General features: G+C 40.4%; 2 protein-coding genes across 8 annotated transcripts; one reads left to right on the top strand and one right to left on the bottom strand.

Moving 5' to 3' along the window:
- Positions 1-5783: 5783 nt before the first annotated feature.
- LOC129588091 (trichohyalin-like) lies at positions 5784-7773 on the top strand. Its single transcript, XM_055482148.1, has 5 exons — positions 5784-5852; positions 5923-6096; positions 6191-6722; positions 6786-6996; positions 7304-7773. Exons 2-5 carry the CDS (start codon positions 6011-6013, stop codon positions 7585-7587), a joined length of 1113 nt encoding a protein of 370 aa, XP_055338123.1. The 5' UTR covers positions 5784-5852; positions 5923-6010; the 3' UTR covers positions 7588-7773.
- LOC129588090 (aryl hydrocarbon receptor nuclear translocator homolog) lies at positions 7698-15345 on the bottom strand. Of its 7 annotated transcripts, none has more exons than XM_055482143.1 (10): positions 14925-15345; positions 14782-14854; positions 14506-14607; positions 10878-11134; positions 10222-10541; positions 9563-9978; positions 9383-9489; positions 9158-9308; positions 8810-9081; positions 7698-8507 (listed from the first exon to the last, which is right to left on the bottom strand). In XM_055482143.1, the coding sequence occupies exons 4-10, from the start codon at positions 11077-11079 to the stop codon at positions 8032-8034; spliced, it is 1944 nt and encodes a 647-aa protein (XP_055338118.1). In that variant the 5' UTR covers positions 11080-11134; positions 14506-14607; positions 14782-14854; positions 14925-15345; the 3' UTR covers positions 7698-8031. The 7 variants fall into 7 exon arrangements, with proteins under 7 accessions (XP_055338118.1, XP_055338119.1, XP_055338117.1 ...); XM_055482144.1 differs by having other exon boundaries at positions 14786-14854; XM_055482142.1 differs by lacking the exon at positions 14782-14854.
- Between the last annotated feature and the right edge of the window lie 1651 nt (positions 15346-16996).

Raw genomic sequence — 16996 nt, 5'->3', positions numbered from 1 at the left:
AAGTATCCGCCCCTACCCGTGTCATCCGCAGCGAATTATCTTACATGTGTAGTTAGTTATCAGAGATTTAATGGATTATTCCCACTGTGCGTCCGACTAACAAGTAAGGTAGTGTCGGATGTTGCCGGTTTGCATATCTACAGAAAGTACGTTCAGTGGTAGCCAGTGGCATTTTGATTTTGCACAGTAGCATTTTAAGGCCACCCTGTCAGGCCCGCGGATAAAATGCATTAAGAGGAGACGCAGCGCGTTTCCTTGGCATTGTCAGTAATTGTCTGCCTGTCATTGTCTATTAGTGATGGGGAGGTGACAACAAATTAACATCAATTACATGTTTCATCGAGTCTGAGCCACAACAATCAGCACCAAATGGCTGTGACGCGGCCAAAATATGGCGCGTCAAGAAGAATCTCGTATTGTTGCGGCCTCCCGGGCACCGCGGGATGTGGATCTAGACTGCATTAGATTTGCAGACTTGTATGAAAATATTATATGCCCTCACGGCATTAAAGAGATTTGAGCTTATAAGCTCTTAAAACGCGTATAACAACAGTCGTTGACACCAGCTGTCTTTTAGTGTGAACCAGACTAGTCAAGTTTACATACGTGCGAAACAACCTGAAAACCACCATATATAATTTATTTGAACAACATGTGCGCAGAAACATGATTACGCTGCAGAGGTCAAAAATATATATACTGCACTATACCTATACTCCAGAATAATTGAAAAGTTAATGAAAGCAACATGCGCTTACACAGTCAGATTAATAGTTAATACTAACCAGAGTATATCTTATGTGATCACTAGTACTGATCACACAATTTAAAATAGCTAATGTTTAGCATAGAAGATCGTGTTACTTAAAACAAAAAATGCAGGATTCGAAAGTGAAAGCTGCCTACTGTGATATGATAACCCAGGACTTCTTGAAAATTACAAGAATAATATTATGCATCTAAAAATGAACGACGTAGGGTGCCGGACCTAAAGTAAAATTTAAAACACCTGCGATCTGTGGAAGCATAAGGCGTTGTAACACCTGCAGCCTGCAGCATACTTCACAGGTTAATTTTTTGTCACAATTTCCTGCTGTTTATCTTAGATACAGTGATGCAGCTGTATCTTACTTATTTAAATGTTTATTAGCAAGTAATCCTTGCATTTAGTAGTTATAGCTAGCTAATGTAAATCATATCTGCAGTACGTGAAAAGCGTACTTTGTCCTTTTGTCCGGAATTTTTTGTGCAGAACTTGGAAATTTTGTTTTTAAGTAGTAAGATGGTTATCGTTTTACTTTATACATGTTCAGCGTCATAAGCCTGAACTTTGGTATGGTTCCGATACTTCCTTCCGAACGTTTTAGAATTCAGTAATCCACTTCAACTGGTACGATGACTAACACAACTGGAGCTGGTTTTAAATAAATTATAGCTATTAATGAAAGAAAGTTTACGCTATGGTCTCGAAAATGTTCCTAACGACTAAAAAAAGTTATATTAAGTACCATAGAAATTCGTGTTAAGTATTCGAAGTTGTTACTTTAGTTCGAACTCGAACAGTCGCAAACGCGGTTGCATTGGCTAATAAGTTCCAGCTTGCTATTCTGCACTTTTGTGAAAACCGAAGCAATGGGAAGTTTACCTCAGGTAGCACACTAAGTGCTGCTGCACGGATGAATGGGTCTCGAGACCCGCCACAGCGGTTTTGTTCGAACTATTAACGATGTCTTATCAACCAATCATTATCACATTCAAGAGTGGTTCAACAATAATATGACAGCTTGCACGCATAGCGGAACGGACTTGTTTCTCAAATATTGTTAATAATTTGGTCAAGTTAGTTGTCAAAGCGGGTTATAGCCTCGTACGGCTACTATAAATATTATGGCTGCCGTGCGGCATTGGACAACACTTCTGTGTCAAGTGAAATAGCGCCACATAGCTTACTGCTTAGTACTTACTGCAGTGACCTCCACGATAGCGCGCCGAAAACAGTTACACCTAAACTTCTTGAGAACTATTGTGTCAGAAAAAAACAGCTTTTTTGTGGAAATGCTCACAAAATTATCGATTACTTCAAATGTATTACTGCCCTTGATCATTATAGATAATGCGTACTGCCTACTCGTAGTTTAACCATCCATTCTTGTTATTTCTTGTACCACAGTCCCTTTACTAACTTAACCATTAAAGTTGTAACACCTGCACGTGTAAGTACGGCTGTGTTCATGACAGGGACTCTTTACACGAAATAAATTAGAGCGTTAATCTGCTAAAAATTGTATTCGCGTTGGTGGAGTTGAGACACATGGCCATGGAAAGTTTTTTGCATGTTAAGTACATACTTTCTACGGACAGCTATCATTTATTTGCTTTACTGGTTCTTTGTAGTAGATGAGAAAACCAGAAAAACAAAGTTAATTACTTGTTAAGTCCATTAACTGACTTTTTATGGTGAAAAACAAAGTAGTTAGGGTAGGTTTGATGTTGTACGAGTACAGCAACAATATTATAGCGTCCAAAGTTTGCAATAAATGGGAGCAATTCAAACTTTGAGCATTATATTTCTGCAGCAGTTACAGACAGCTATTAAAACTAACCATGTTGTACCAAAATAATTTTGCCTGAAATACGTAGCATACCATAATATAGCGTAACTCAGTTTTATTCAAGGTGGACTTCGTCGCTAATACGAGTTATCATGCTTGTGAAAACTGCACATACGTGCCAGCACTTTAGTTGTGAGCATCGAAGCAAGCAAAAGCCTTGCGAAAGAAGTTGCATGATGGAAGTCAATCGTCAATCTGGGATTTTGATCCCATTATCCGTTCCAGCGTGTAATTCAATAAACATGGGATAAAATCACTTGATGTAATGGCAGCACGACAATAATTGATTTTAGCCTAACGTCAATGGAATTGTGCGTACTGCCTACACAGTGCTAATTAGAGGAAACGATGAAATTCTTTAAAAGGTTACTAATAATACTGCATCCTTCAGTCAGGCGAACCGTTCTCCTTCTCTGACCAGTTCCGCTATACATTATCGGTGCACGAAGGGTATTATTACTAACAATCGTCAAGTTTTTATCGATTAGTCTCAAACAACTGATTGCTTTCGGTAAGCTCTCATTTTGTATGCCTGAACAATTATTTCAACATACGCAAATAACAGGAAATGATCAAAAGACTGTGACTGTGCTTCTGTGTATATCAATATGTATCAGCAATAACGTGCAGTGCTCCCGAATAGTTCTTTCAAATCGAACTCCCTTGGAGATCAACAACTCTGCGTGATTAATGGGACTTCCTGTGTATATGTATATGCATGTACGCAGCAGAAGCATACATACAATCGTACTTCTACGTATATCTATATAGGTGTGTCAGCTTGATATTCGGCTTCACGATTCCATGCCCTAATAAGGTGTGTTTCGTCACAGATCGCTACATCCTTGGAACAAGTCAAATTATAGCAGCAAGATTATACGGTATCCCCACAAAGCGCTTTTCGGATTTCACGATTTTGCGGTGATGATACCGCACCAGTGTAATAATGCAACCATTTTGCAGTAATTTTGAAATAGGGCAACTCATTATGACCATCGACCCAGCAATATTTCCACCTGAGCGTTTTTACGTGCTTCGTTATGTGTAAATGTGCATTCATATTATTAAAATGATCAATGAGCAACTGTGTAGTAAAGAATATCAACCACTATTACGAAAGTATTAAATAAATGCCATAGAAGTACTTAAGATGTAGAATTACATTTGAACAGGAATAATAAGTATGTACATTTAAATTACTGCTACATCATATGTACAGTTATTGCTCGAACAGAGACACTGTACAATACAATGAGGCTCAGATCAATGGCATTTCCGTATGCAGATTATTTATCTTAGCATATGCACACACCCCAAAACGAAATAATCCTTATACTTAGAAAGAAATTTGTCGACTGGAGTATGGCAAAATTTGTTTAGGCTGTAGAGTTTTCTTTGTATTCAGCCATTTTGAATGATCTAAAACAATGGGCATTCTAACGGCTGTTGAGTGATAATATACTGATATTGCAACAATGATGTAAACTTGGCACTTCATTAACTATACATGTATTTGTAATTGTTTTTGCAAGGTTGTCATGAGAGTTCATTCAGACCCGAGCAGACGCTCGAACGCCTTTTGTCCTGCATGTAGACCTCCCAATGGTTGCAGTGAGGTTCAGTTGGAAGGGCAGAGTCGTGTGTATTATGCGGGACAAATCGGGCGAGGTGTTATCAAGTGCGGATCATGGGAGGCATATGATTGTTATCCAGTTAGCTGGGCGTTCTAGTGGTGCAGCCACCTTTTCTGCTGTTTTAATGCCACAGTTTGAGTATGTCCTCACCGGACCATGCATACAAGGCCATCCATACATGACATTTAATGAGACTTTCACAACAATTTGACAGTTTTTGCAGATTATGGACAGCTGACGTTTAGCATATTTGACGTTAGTACTACTTATTCGCCACTTAGTCTGGACGAGTTAATGAGAAGGGAGGGCCATTCTCAGCAGGAATGCTAAAACAATAGCGGGGGGTTTTGTAGCGCTCACAAAATTATGCCTCGTCTAGTATCTCGTTCAGACCAGGTTGCGAGGCAGCGATAATTATAAACTAAAAAAATCAAGTTTAAATAAAACTATTCCAAAACCAAAAGTAAGTACGAGGTAAAGCATGCCATACTTGAACCTCCAAATATTGCTAAAAAATCAAACATTTATAAAAGAAATTGATATGAGCAACAAAACAACAAAACAGAACTACAAAGTACGCAACAGTGCGCGTACGGTAGAAGTCATCGCAAACTAAAACTAGATTTCGGTTGTTTTAGCATTTCTGTGTACGTAATATAATACAGTTATGAATGTTTAATATTATTAAGCTGGCTGTCAAACCCTTTATCAAATTATCAAATTGTGTAATCTTAAAACACATCAACGCCAAACGGCTAAAGCATGAATAAACAAAGTATAGCACTACTAATGCTTGTTCTCCGTTTCTAAGAAACACTGTGCGACCTAACGGTATGAGTATACAGTAAACTATTATTTATTATTTATCACCTTTTAAAAGCGCTCGTTATCCATAGTCGTGGCACTTGCTCTGACAAGTTTTTGTTACATTGGCCAGAATTTGCAACTTTTTGATGCTGTTAACCAAAAAATGTGAAGTTTTATCAAGTTTGGATTTGGAACTACTCTGTACATCGACAAGGGCTGGAATTCATAATGTTTGAAAGTGCAGTACACGTCGAACACTGTAATCGGTCCGATTACAGCACGCTCTAAAGTGATGTTACTCGTACGACGTGAATACCTTAGACTATTCTTTTAGCAAACAGAATCTGCTTGCTTGGCACGATGATATCTGTGTGACCAAAATAGTGCGTAACCTTTATAATTTGTCGAAGGGAGATTATAAAATTTCACTGTATGTGACGAACAACTGCAGTTCATATACTCCATCTAAAAATGCCGGAGGCGATAGAAGATTTGCAGCTAACAAAGTTGGAGAAAATACGGCGCATAAAAGCAGCGGTAGGAAGCTTATTATTGTTAAGTAATGCAGTTTTATAGTAAACTGAGCAACTACCTTTAAGAAAAGGTCACATGTTGACTGCATTCACATCCGTGCGGAATAGTCCGCTACAGTGTACACCTTCTAATAGTTTAGATCTGCCACGACCGTCCGGCAAAATACGAGAACCGCAATAACGAACGACTGAGAAGCGCGGGAAAATGCAGCTGCCGAACGGGCGCGGCATCAGCGTGGGCTGTTCTTTTCTGATCGACAGAAAGAGTATGGCTGTACATTTTAATGGCCGACTAAGATTTCCCAGAAAATGTCGATGAAATATATAGCCATACAGGTTGCAGAACGTGCTGTATAAGGACTACGCCCAAGAGCAACAGGAAGGCGCAAAAATCCAGAGCGATAAGCCCACCCGACTGGATGAAATGAGGGTTAAAGCAGAGCATTTAAGGGCAAAACATGAAGCACAGGAGCGAAATTACGTTGATCAGCAATACGAAAGAATCTGGAAGTAAGATTATTATTTTATGGTCTCTTCTACAAATTTATGCAATATTTTCAGCAGGCGCTTTTGCAGGTAGTAAATCGTGTTCGAAATGTTTTAGAAATGGTATGAGTGCTGATAAACTGCGAAATCTGGAATATGTGAAACACAAATACGATGCGGTCAAACACCTCGGAGAGCAAATGCTTTATAAAGCTCTGGATGAAATGGAAGACAGCCAAGTAGATGAATTTTATCACGCGCTTGCCAAGGAATCGGCAGCAAAAGAACAAGCGCAGCTACAAGCTGAAGCGGAAGAGAAACACAAATTAGAACAGCAAGCGCAGCAGCGTATACAGGAACAAATTCAACAAAATGCCGACAACAAAAAGCAACGCAAAATGCAGCGACTGGTGGAAAGAGATAAAACATTGTTTAAATCAGAGCAATTGCGCTTCGACAGCTTCAGAGAAGATTTCCAGCGTAGGCTGGAGGAAAAAACCAAAAGAAGTGAAATTCATACAAAGGAACACAATTCGATTCATGAAGAACGACAGCAAGCACTGCAGCGCGAGCAGAAAGAAGCAGAAGAGACGATCAAATACCTTGAAAAGGAAAAAACAGAAAGGCTAGCAGCAGAGAAAAAAGCAAAGGTAAACAGACAACCAGAGCTCATCAGTTGTTTCAGTAAAATTAAGCCTAAACATAATTTTTAGAGTCAGTTACGCCAAGAATATTTCGCACAGCAGCAATACAGCCAACAACTGATGTCCGCTTCCGGCAACGATGCCTTGGATAAACATATTGCTGAAATGCAGAGAGAGCAACAATATGAAGCGTTATATACGTTTCTCAACAATCTTAAAGCAAGACAAGGATTACAGTACCGGATAAACAAAGAACTAGACAATCAAATTCACATTAAAGGTGCCCGATAGCAGTGTTACTACGTATTACAAACGATATATTATTAGGATAATACGAGTACGAAATTGTAGTTCACCATGGTATTAAAGTACGCTCATGTCAGCTAATGAGTAATGAATGACTAATGAGCATATTAAAGTTGCTAACCTGCTGCCGTTAGCGTAACGCCGCGCTATGTTGGCAAAAGGTGAAGTTTTCAGATTGGAAAGTTTTAGTTGTATGATTTACAACTCAATGATTTTTAAAACATACCTAATCAACCATAACAGTCGTCAAACTGAAAGTTACGTACAATAAATTTCGACAGGGCTTGACAAAGTGCACCGCAGGAAGGAGAAAGAACAGGAAAAGGAGCAACAAGCCGTTGAAGCAGCACTGTTTCTCAAACGCCGAGAAGAAGTAGAAGCGTTGCGCCGACAACAGGCCCTGGAGAATGCGGATATCTTGCGCTATCAAATCCAGGATAGAAAAGAACGAGAAAAGGCTCTGGCAGATGGTACCACTGAATTTTTCCAAACTCAAAAGAAAAACCAGGAAGAGGAAGACGCTCACATACGCCTGCTAGCGCAATCTATGCTTTCGAGTATGTAAAAAACCAACGCATATACAATAAAAATGATAATTATTCGCCTAAATGTTCTGATTATTTTGGCCATGCTCTACCCTAGTGCGTGCAGCTACCCCATTCAAACATTGCGACGATATGATTGTATTTTTTTGAAGCAAAACTGCAAATAGCCCGTAGAGTAACATCGAATACGCAGCGCAGAAAACAGACAACGCAATAAAAAAAAGATTCAAAATGAAAGAATTAGTAGAGTACGAAATTACACTGCCCTTTACGTACACACAACAAAAACACCATAATAAGAGCAGATCTGTTAACAAAAGAGAAGAACGCATTTACTGTACAATGTATTGTACACAGGCTAACATAAGCGCTGCCTGTTCTGCATAAAGGACAGTAAATTCAACAAAAACGGAATGCTACAACGTACATAATACATGATAATGCCGTGAGAGAGATTCACCATGTTATAAATGTTGATCGGGATAATGATTGTATGCAGTCGACATATCCTGCACACTGCTAGGATCATACACATGCATATTTCGATAGTAGTCGGCCATATCTTCGCCGGTCTGCAGAGGATGGCTGCCACTAGTGCTGGCACTGCTGCTGGGCTGGATATGCGCATCACCAGTTGGGAGGCTATTCCAGGCCTGCTGCTGCGGCCAGACCCCGGTGTAACTCCGACCGGATACCTGGGCGAATGGGGCATGTCCTGGCACCGAAGACGGGTACAGCGAGGAGGATACCATGTTGGAGTAGGCGGAATGACCTGGCTGGGAAAATCCGGCCGCCTCCGTACCGTCGTACCGTGGTACGCTGGGCCATGCAGCTGGTGCCACGTTGGCTTGCGATGCCAATGGCAACGCAGGGTAAGCCGTGTCGGCTTGGTAGCTACTGGATGGCATGTAGACAGCACTGTTGCTCGCGCGGGAAGTGCCTACAATATTGTACAAGACGCGTCAAAGGGGGTAAATAAAAATTACCTTCCTTTCCAAAGGCCGAATGCAAGACGCAACGAGCAATTAACGAATCAAAGTATCTTATCAATTTTACGTGGTAGTAATAATGAGTGCCCACCAGCCTGAAGAATCTCATAATCAAAGGCTAAAATTACTGAGTCTAGAACCATTCTGTTTATACGTTCAAGAAATCTGGCACCACACCTGGAAATAAAATTTCCCCTCGTTGGTTTCAGCAGCAAGTAATGCTGCTGAGCACCCATATCAGATTTGTACTTACCAGCAGTCGCATGAGTGCTGGAATGACCGTATATTGATCCGTGGTTGTTGGCACTCCGTGGCAGACTGGAGTTAGCGGACTGGACTGAGGGTGATGAAGAACAATATGGTTTTGCACGAGATCCCGATGTGCTGGGCATCATAGACGAAGATGCTGATGTGTCGTGCCCTGCGTAGGAACCGGAATGATCAGCCGTGTGAACCGAATGATCCATAGTCGGGCCCACGCCAGCCATAACAGCATTGTTCATTGTTTCCTGTTGTTGAAGGGCCCTGGAATAAAATGTTTTCACCGCGTTAAAAACAATTACACACGCCGCTATAACGGCTTTGATTCAACCTGGCGTACTTCACGGATGAATGAGTGCCCACAACGAATTCCAGTTCATCGGAATAAGGGTTTAAAAATGCATACATAACGCTCCGAAGCAAATCATAGTCGCCGTTTTTCGTTTTGAAGCGTATAACCTTCTGTGCCGGCTGACCTTTCGCTTTCAGTGCTACAAAAGAAACCGATGTACTTAAATACACAAATTTATATATCAAAAGACGGAAAAAATTCTGGTTTACTTACCCATATCGAAACATTCTGCAAGCTCCTTTTGGTCTTCCGGATGTACCATGTCCAGCAATGGCTTGCCCAAAACATCGGTAGGCAAAAATTGCAAAATCGGAGTTATTCTAAACCGAACCGATCCGCGATATCAGGTTGTTTCAGCCAAGATATGAAACGCAGTGTAATACTAATAAATACCTTGGATCGACAAAAAGAGTATTGCCATCGGCCGAATGACGAGTAACAAACTCGTAAGGCATGGTGTTGTCATCCAGATCTGATGTATTCGGAATACTGGTCATCTGCAATCGGCCAATCGCAACAAGGACACAATTTCCGCTGGACTGGTTCTGGCCGCTCGATGTACTCGGTTCATCCATGTCTGCAGCCGCTTCGCGCTGACTGTTGCCGCCCGGACCAGACCAATTTTTCACATAGCCGGAACAATGCACAACCACGTAATGCCGTCCATCGGCGCTGGGCCCCAATGAGGCTCGATGACGCATGCGGTAATAGTGTCGGGAATTCAGGTACATGGCATCCGGAGTGGCATTACCCACTAACATACGGCAAATAAATGAGCGACGGGATCCCATTTGAACGCGCATGGATGACTGCAGAAAATCAAAGCAAAAGGTAAGGAATAAACTGAATGAACAAGTTACACTTTCAACAGCAGTCAGCCAATACATTAATACTAAAAAATAATTGTCAGATAATATCATCGTAGTGGCACAAATACAAATTAACTACAAACTGACAATGACGACAATCATACGCAGATTCACCGCACGTAGCGAGATTATAAGCCTGGCACAATGCAAAACATCCAATTATTATTCGAAATCTGTTATTACCTGGTGGCCTTCTTTTCTGATTGTCCCAGTTTTCAGATCCAAGATTCGGCCGGATGTCTGAGATTCCTGGCTTTGGAGCTGCTCCCTGACCTTTTCATGGTCTTCGGGATGTATCAGATCGAAGAAGGAGGCACCCGTCCATTCTGCGTAAGGCTGATTCAGGACGGCAGTAGTGGAATCTGACAAGTACATGATATGCGCTTCTGGATCGCACGCCACGATAAATAGAAAACCATCTGCCGCTTCAAGAATGAGGTGTTTTAATTCCTGATCTGTCAAGAATGACGGTTTGTAGTTGTTTCCGTCTGTATTTCCGGTCCCTAAAATTCACCCCAATAAAAGCTGTAAATCTGTGCACTCACTGCAATGCAATCGTATTGATATAATGGAGATGTGATACAACACGTTTGTTAAATAACTCCGACAGATCACGATAGAAATACTGCCAGAAACATTGACGCATTAACGAAAAAATTGAATGCAGACATAGTTAACTTTTTTCTTCAAAATGTAAGTTTATTATACAGTCCACATACCCTATCAGTTTCGATAAAAAAATAAACGCAAACAGCAAAAATAATTACATTGCTACATACAGTACTACACAAACGGGCAAAAGTTAGTACGTAATAAGATTATTTAACGGAAACCAGTACCTCGCAATGTTTTCATGTGAGCCACCGCCATTCTTAAAATGGTCAGCTTATCCGGCTTGCGAGCCAAAGCAGAACAGGTAGGGACCATGTCGGACAATTCGGTGATGTATGCTGTCATTTTATTCCTACGTCGGCGTTCAATCTCGCTGTGATTCTCACGAGCATATCGCTCTTTATCCTGAATACTTTCCACTTCTTCCATTCTTGAGTACTTTGTCGAATTACTAGCGTGGGCATTCACTCCATCATTGCCGAACCTGTGCAATAAAATTTAATTAGAAATTCTTCGACGCTTATCTAAACGGCGAAAAAAGCAGATCTCTAAGCGATTCATGTGGGCATATCAAATTTTTTAAGTCTTGTAACTTGTAAGTACTGCAGTCTCACACGCAGAGGCACACACGGACAAAGTTTGTATGTATAAACGGACACTTTTGAGCATAGGATACTGGAATTTATTCACATAATATCAAAGCCGCCTTCAACAACAGAGAGTACAAAACGTAACAAATTATCGGAACAGATATCTGCACGTAGCAGTTCCAAAACAGAAGACTGTAAAGTGATCGCGTTGACAAATATCATGGCAGGATGAAATTTTAATGTTCCGGGAGCACAAGCGCTATCATCATCATCTACGGTATGTGTCTAGTAAACAGTGTACCAGTACGTGACGCACCCAGCCGAATATCCTTCTAAATGACACTGCGCGTCCATCGAAAAATTAGGCTGAAAAAATGCCGGATGATCATGATCAATATTTGATCTCCAATCCATTTTCTACGGTATCAATCGTAAGACAGAGCACGAGTCTCACGTGTAATAATACAGTAGATTTTGCCGGAAACGAGGCAAAAAGATGAATACTCCAAAAACCTTTCACCACGCTAACACGTGGACACCACTTGAGCGTTATATGATTTAAATTTCATCCAAAACAACACCTGTACCGCTTAATTATGCAACGTTGGCAATAAGGCGCCACACTCTGAGTACGGATAAGCATAAACCGTTGTTCAAAAAATTTCGGGTTTTGGAGAAACGATTGGATATCCAGCTGCAGTGCGAATTTACTACCTGGTAACCTGTGCCGTCGTCAATATTATTCATGAGAACGGTTAAGAAACAGAATAACAGCAAACAACCTGCTTTTCTTATGGTTTCCGGTGTTTAAGAGGCACTGGAGACAGGTTGAAAAATCGATAAATGGTATCACGGCGCAAAATGGGAACAGCGAAGCTTAAGAGGAGAGAAAAAACCGCAGGTTGCCAGCATATCGTTCAAACCTCCCTTTGGCTTTATTACCCAGGAGATATCCTATATTTTCCTGAGAGATCCTGTTCCGTGACTGCGCATGTATAATCTGCACTGATTAACTCATTTCAAGCATCAGCGCAAACAAGCGCAAATCACCTCTGCATTACGACAATGCATGTCATCATGAGAAAATTCCTATCCTCTGTTGGCAGCACCTTGTGTTGTTGCAACATTTACCATGTCCGAGGCTGCAGAGCTTGTATTGTAGGTTTCGGGATTATAATGCATAACGAACGAGCTCATGGTTAGTCTGGCAGAAAGGTCAAAAACTTATGGCACCACACGCCATGATATAACACCACTGTGAATCACATATCCATTATATCATTAGGTAAATATTTTGTATCACATAAGTGACATAACGTACTACCGAAGAACAAGAATACCTGCGGGATACAGTCTTCTGCAGCGTTTAATAGTTAATTTTTACACTTAGCGAAGGAGTTTTGCAAATGAAGCTATACAGCATGATGGAAGTTGCAAATTATTACTTTATTATAAAAAAGAACATACGATTAGCAAAAGCAATACTGTGCTAGCATACCGGTGACACTACGGACTGTGGTAACACTACACATTCATTTAAACTTAAACTTAAAAAAACGACAAAAATCCGAAGAGTTATGCTGACTACCCTAAACGGCAAGGCAGAAGCAAGACATAGGGATAAACCCCTATAAATCTAAATATCTTTGTAGAAGTACTGAAAACATCGCTGGCAATCGCTAAATTAAAATGTTGCCTGAAAACAGTAGTCGATTCCCAAATTTTGCGCCCACAATACATACAAGCTCACTAAGTTAAAGCCGTACCAACACGTTTTGACATTAAAAAACCAATTCCAAAAACTAGTACAGTAGTGACGGCTGACGAGTACTTGTGCCCATCTTCCAAACGTAACAGGATAACAAACCTGTATAATATTCGTATACTTATTTCACTAGCAGCACTAAAAGCTGTGAGACAACTGTTCCCACTCAAACTCTAAAGTAACGAATTCCGATTCTCGGAATCAATTTTGCAACCAATCAATGAAGTGTAAACGTAAACTGTAAAATCATTTGAATCTGATATAACTATCGATCATGACGTTCGAGAAACTCAGACGCTGGCCACCTTACGCACCAAACCTTACACATCATAATTAAACTCTTGACTGTGATTGACACACCACATCGAAAATAGTAACACAATCGAAGTGAAGACTGAAAAATGGTTACTTTTTAGCGCTTAAATTGTGCGTAAAAACCCTATAACTACCTTGTTTCATTTGTCTGGACTCTGAACCAAATATATGCTAAAATTTACTAAAACAAAAACCCACTTAATACCATGGTATACTAAATCCAGCAATGTCATTAATATGCTTCACAGTAACACTTTTTGTGCGAGAAGATAGAACGTTTAATACGTAGCAAACACTGAGCACAAGCAGTGACAACATTAAAAAAGATACATCCATATGTTGTCATGCAATCATTCAATCCTGCAGATACCCGATATGGCGATATCGTAACAGTATGACGCAATCTTGGAGGTTTGTTGTCCTTGCATCATAAAAAGATAGAATTCAAAACTTATTAAAGCACATAAAACCAAACCTCTGCTGAGCAAGCTGTCACGCACAGAAAGAGTTTTCACCAAACAAACAAAGCAAACAGCTTCCTGCAAGGTACCAGCTGACTGATATGTAAGCATTATTTTTTTAAAAAAACGTGACGTATTAGTGAGTGAGAGGCATCCATTCTATTCACACTCAGTGACAGGAATTCGGCGAGGCAAGGGTAAGATTATTTCACTGACAAGTTAAGAGAGATTTATAAAATGCCGAAAACTGATACCTTACGCAAATTTTGGATAACAAAACATGTCAAAATTAGTAGGATTTCTAGCAGTTGTTCCAGATTTCTAGTATTTGTTCACGTGATAATTTTTTCAAAAATGCCAATTATGCGAGCATCAGTTTACTATTGCTGAACGTGAATGTAGTACCACCGAACGAAACTCAACCTACACAATACGCAGTTGCATTTATCATAAAAATGTTTCATCTCGGCAGTTTAAAGAAAGAACTCTCCAAACAGCCTGCAAATAACGCGCTGAGAAAAATATTTCATCTTCTCTCTTCAGGTTCAATCATCTACAACGTAACATTGCTGTGCCTATCAGATCTATTGTTTAACTGTAAAATTTTACTAAAATCAGTAAATGCTCACATTTACATGTTTTTCCGCCATCCGCTACAAATAAGAGCATAAAAGATAGCCGTGCTTTGTGATTGTTTTATTCGGTCAGTTCTTTCGAAACAAACCTGAATTGCTTTCACTCATCCATCCTCCAGTATTTCCAGATTCGCAATCTAAAAAATGTGCTGTACAGCAGGATGCAATCCGTGCGCGGTACGATCTGGGATCTGCAAAAACAATTCGCATCTTCTAAGCTGGTATAGTAGCTCAAAAATTACAACTCGCAGGCGGATCGTCCAATGATCTTGTCAGAATCTAATAGGTTAACAGTTCAAAGCCGTTAAAATTTGCAATGCACAATGGCAGGGAATACCATAAGAATATGGATACTGAGTACGTACTAACAATGTTACAGTTGTTGCTGAATCGAAGAACCAGTCATAAACGAAGATGGTTTGCACTTGCAACCAGCATCTATTACAAGAGCTTTTGTAAATTCAACGGAAATATCATGAGAGGCAAGTTGGCAATTTAGACAACTCACAATTCACATGGAATCAACAAACTCGTTGCAGAAACCGAACAAAGCTGCAACGGAGAATGGAGTTGGCTTTGGAGTTTCACTGCTCCTCGATATCGTAGTTACTCCAGGGGTTTATCGTGGATAGCAATCATAACATTGGCAATCTAACAGGTATGCAAATAAGTGACGAAAACTAACAACAAAGCTTTTCAGACAATCACAATCGCATGTAAACGCAATGCCTTCCAAAGTGAAAAGCAAAGGTTCCCAATTTTCTGTTAATTTGTACAATAATAAAGAATTTTTGGCAAATTTGGGCCTTTGGCACTCAAATTTTATGCAAAAGTTTACAAGGCTAGTGTGCAGTACAGATAGTGCGCTTTTGCATGGCAAATTACTGTAGTAGCTGTCAGATCGAAGTAGGTCAATGGCATGATGTGCGCAACATTCCTGACTTTCCAGCAGCGTCTGCCCACTGTGTGACAGTAGTGTGTGTTTTGTGCTACCGCATACTGCGCTTAGCGGCATACGGTGCGTACCGTACAAGTTACACTGACGTGAACTTCTGAAAAGTTCACGTCAGTTCAGTCATAACTGCAGTGTTTGTGAACTTGTGAGTGAGTCGGGCTTTTTCAGTATGGCGTACCAAATACCTCACCCCCCGTGAACCTTAAAACGTAAAACTCAGAACACTAAAATGTAAAACGTAAAACACAAAACGTAAAACACTAAAACGTAAAACGTAAAACACCAAAACGTAAAACGTAAAAAGCTAAAACGTAAAACACAATACCGTAAAACCCAGAACTCAGAGTCGTAAACCTCAGAACTCAGAATCATAGAACTTGCAGCTGTAAACCATGAAACATGAAATCGTGGTTTTCGTGGACTTAAAAAATTTTCACTTTTCAGAGTTCCAATTCCACAATGCCATTCCAATAATATTAATGGAATTATATCTAATTATTGGAATTTGGCGGTGGCTTTGGAATTGGTTTGGCGTTGGTGGAACTACCGTTTATTTTTGCTTTGCTATGCAAAATTTTGCTGTTGCAGCGTGTCTTCCAAATCTTATTATCTGAAGCGTTTCTTTTATCAAGCCAAAGGAGAGAGCTGTTAATTTTGTTGTTTCATCTGCTATACGGATCAGAACTCTGTGCCCATCCAGAGATCTCGCCGCTGGAGCACCAGCGCGTGATGGTCGAGGAGAAAACAGACTCGTCGGAAGCCTTCCAGTGCGCAGTGTTTCCAGGGTCTCAGCGCACTTGTGCCTGCTCCAAAGGCATCATAATCGGATTGGATTTTAAGCAGCAGACCGTCCTTGATGGAATAATAGAAGAGTGGAGACTGTCAGATAGAAGGGATGCCTCGATTATTCTGGATCTGTGTTGATATGCTGGAGGAAACATCTCACGGGTCAGGTCGGATGGGATTGTGAGCGTCTGGGTTGTAAGCGTCAACCGTCAACGGTAAGCCTAATTTTCTTTTATGGGCATTTTTTTTGCAATCAGCTTTACTTTTAAACGACTTTACTTTTAAACGAATAAGAGTGGTCAACACCCGAAGTGTTCAACTGATCTTAATGCGTGTTTCTATCATAGAACAAGGAATTTTTTGTTGTGTTTAAACTTTGCACGAATTTTAAGAGCTGGAACGCATCACATTGCTTCCTCGCGCAGCTGGCGCAGACTCGCTGAGTGGTTCGGTGTTTTTTTCTTTTTGCTTTATAGTATGTAGTTAATTCAGGCTAGTTTGTGGTTTACGCCGTGCATATAGACATGTGTTGACCAGAGAGTGCGACAAAATTTTTGATTGGGATTTGGTAGGCTGAAAATTTATTGCCCAGTTGTACCATAATGGGCTTAACAGTTTCCATGTAGTGCGGTGTTGCTGGAGCTGGTAGCTTTTATTCTTTTTTTCTCGCACGTCGAATTTTGTTATACTTTTTTGCGTGTATATATGTAACGGATTCGTAACGCATTCTGCATTTTTTAGTTGTCACGCTGCAATTACTTGAGGAGAAAATCGTCGGATCTTTTGTTGAACGTCAGTAACTCGCATGAAATGGATCAGTTTTACATTTTTGCGAACAG

This window comes from Paramacrobiotus metropolitanus, unplaced genomic scaffold, assembly GCF_019649055.1.
Source record: "Paramacrobiotus metropolitanus isolate TYO unplaced genomic scaffold, Prichtersi_v1.0 Parri_scaffold0000028, whole genome shotgun sequence".
Lineage (NCBI taxonomy): Eukaryota > Metazoa > Tardigrada > Eutardigrada > Parachela > Macrobiotidae > Paramacrobiotus > Paramacrobiotus metropolitanus.
This window is presented reverse-complemented; position numbering and strand designations above follow the sequence as displayed.

Bases quoted from the DNA above. Each gene is read 5' to 3' on its own strand.
- LOC129588091 (XM_055482148.1), top strand. From the start codon at position 6,011: ATGAGGGTTAAAGCAGAGCATTTAAGGGCAAAACATGAAGCACAGGAG. The intron at 6,723-6,785 runs GTAAACAGACAA...CATAATTTTTAG, and splicing joins CAGCAGAGAAAAAAGCAAAG to AGTCAGTTACGCCAAGAATA. The intron at 6,997-7,303 runs GTGCCCGATAGC...AAATTTCGACAG, and splicing joins CAATCAAATTCACATTAAAG to GGCTTGACAAAGTGCACCGC.
- LOC129588090 (XM_055482140.1), bottom strand. From the start codon at position 11,654: ATGGATTGGAGATCAAATATTGATCATGATCATCCGGCATTTTTTCAG. The intron at 9,490-9,562 runs GTATTTATTAGT...GGTTCGGTTTAG, and splicing joins ACTCTTTTTGTCGATCCAAG to AATAACTCCGATTTTGCAAT. The intron at 9,309-9,382 runs GTAAGTAAACCA...TTTCTTTTGTAG, and splicing joins TGCAGAATGTTTCGATATGG to CACTGAAAGCGAAAGGTCAG.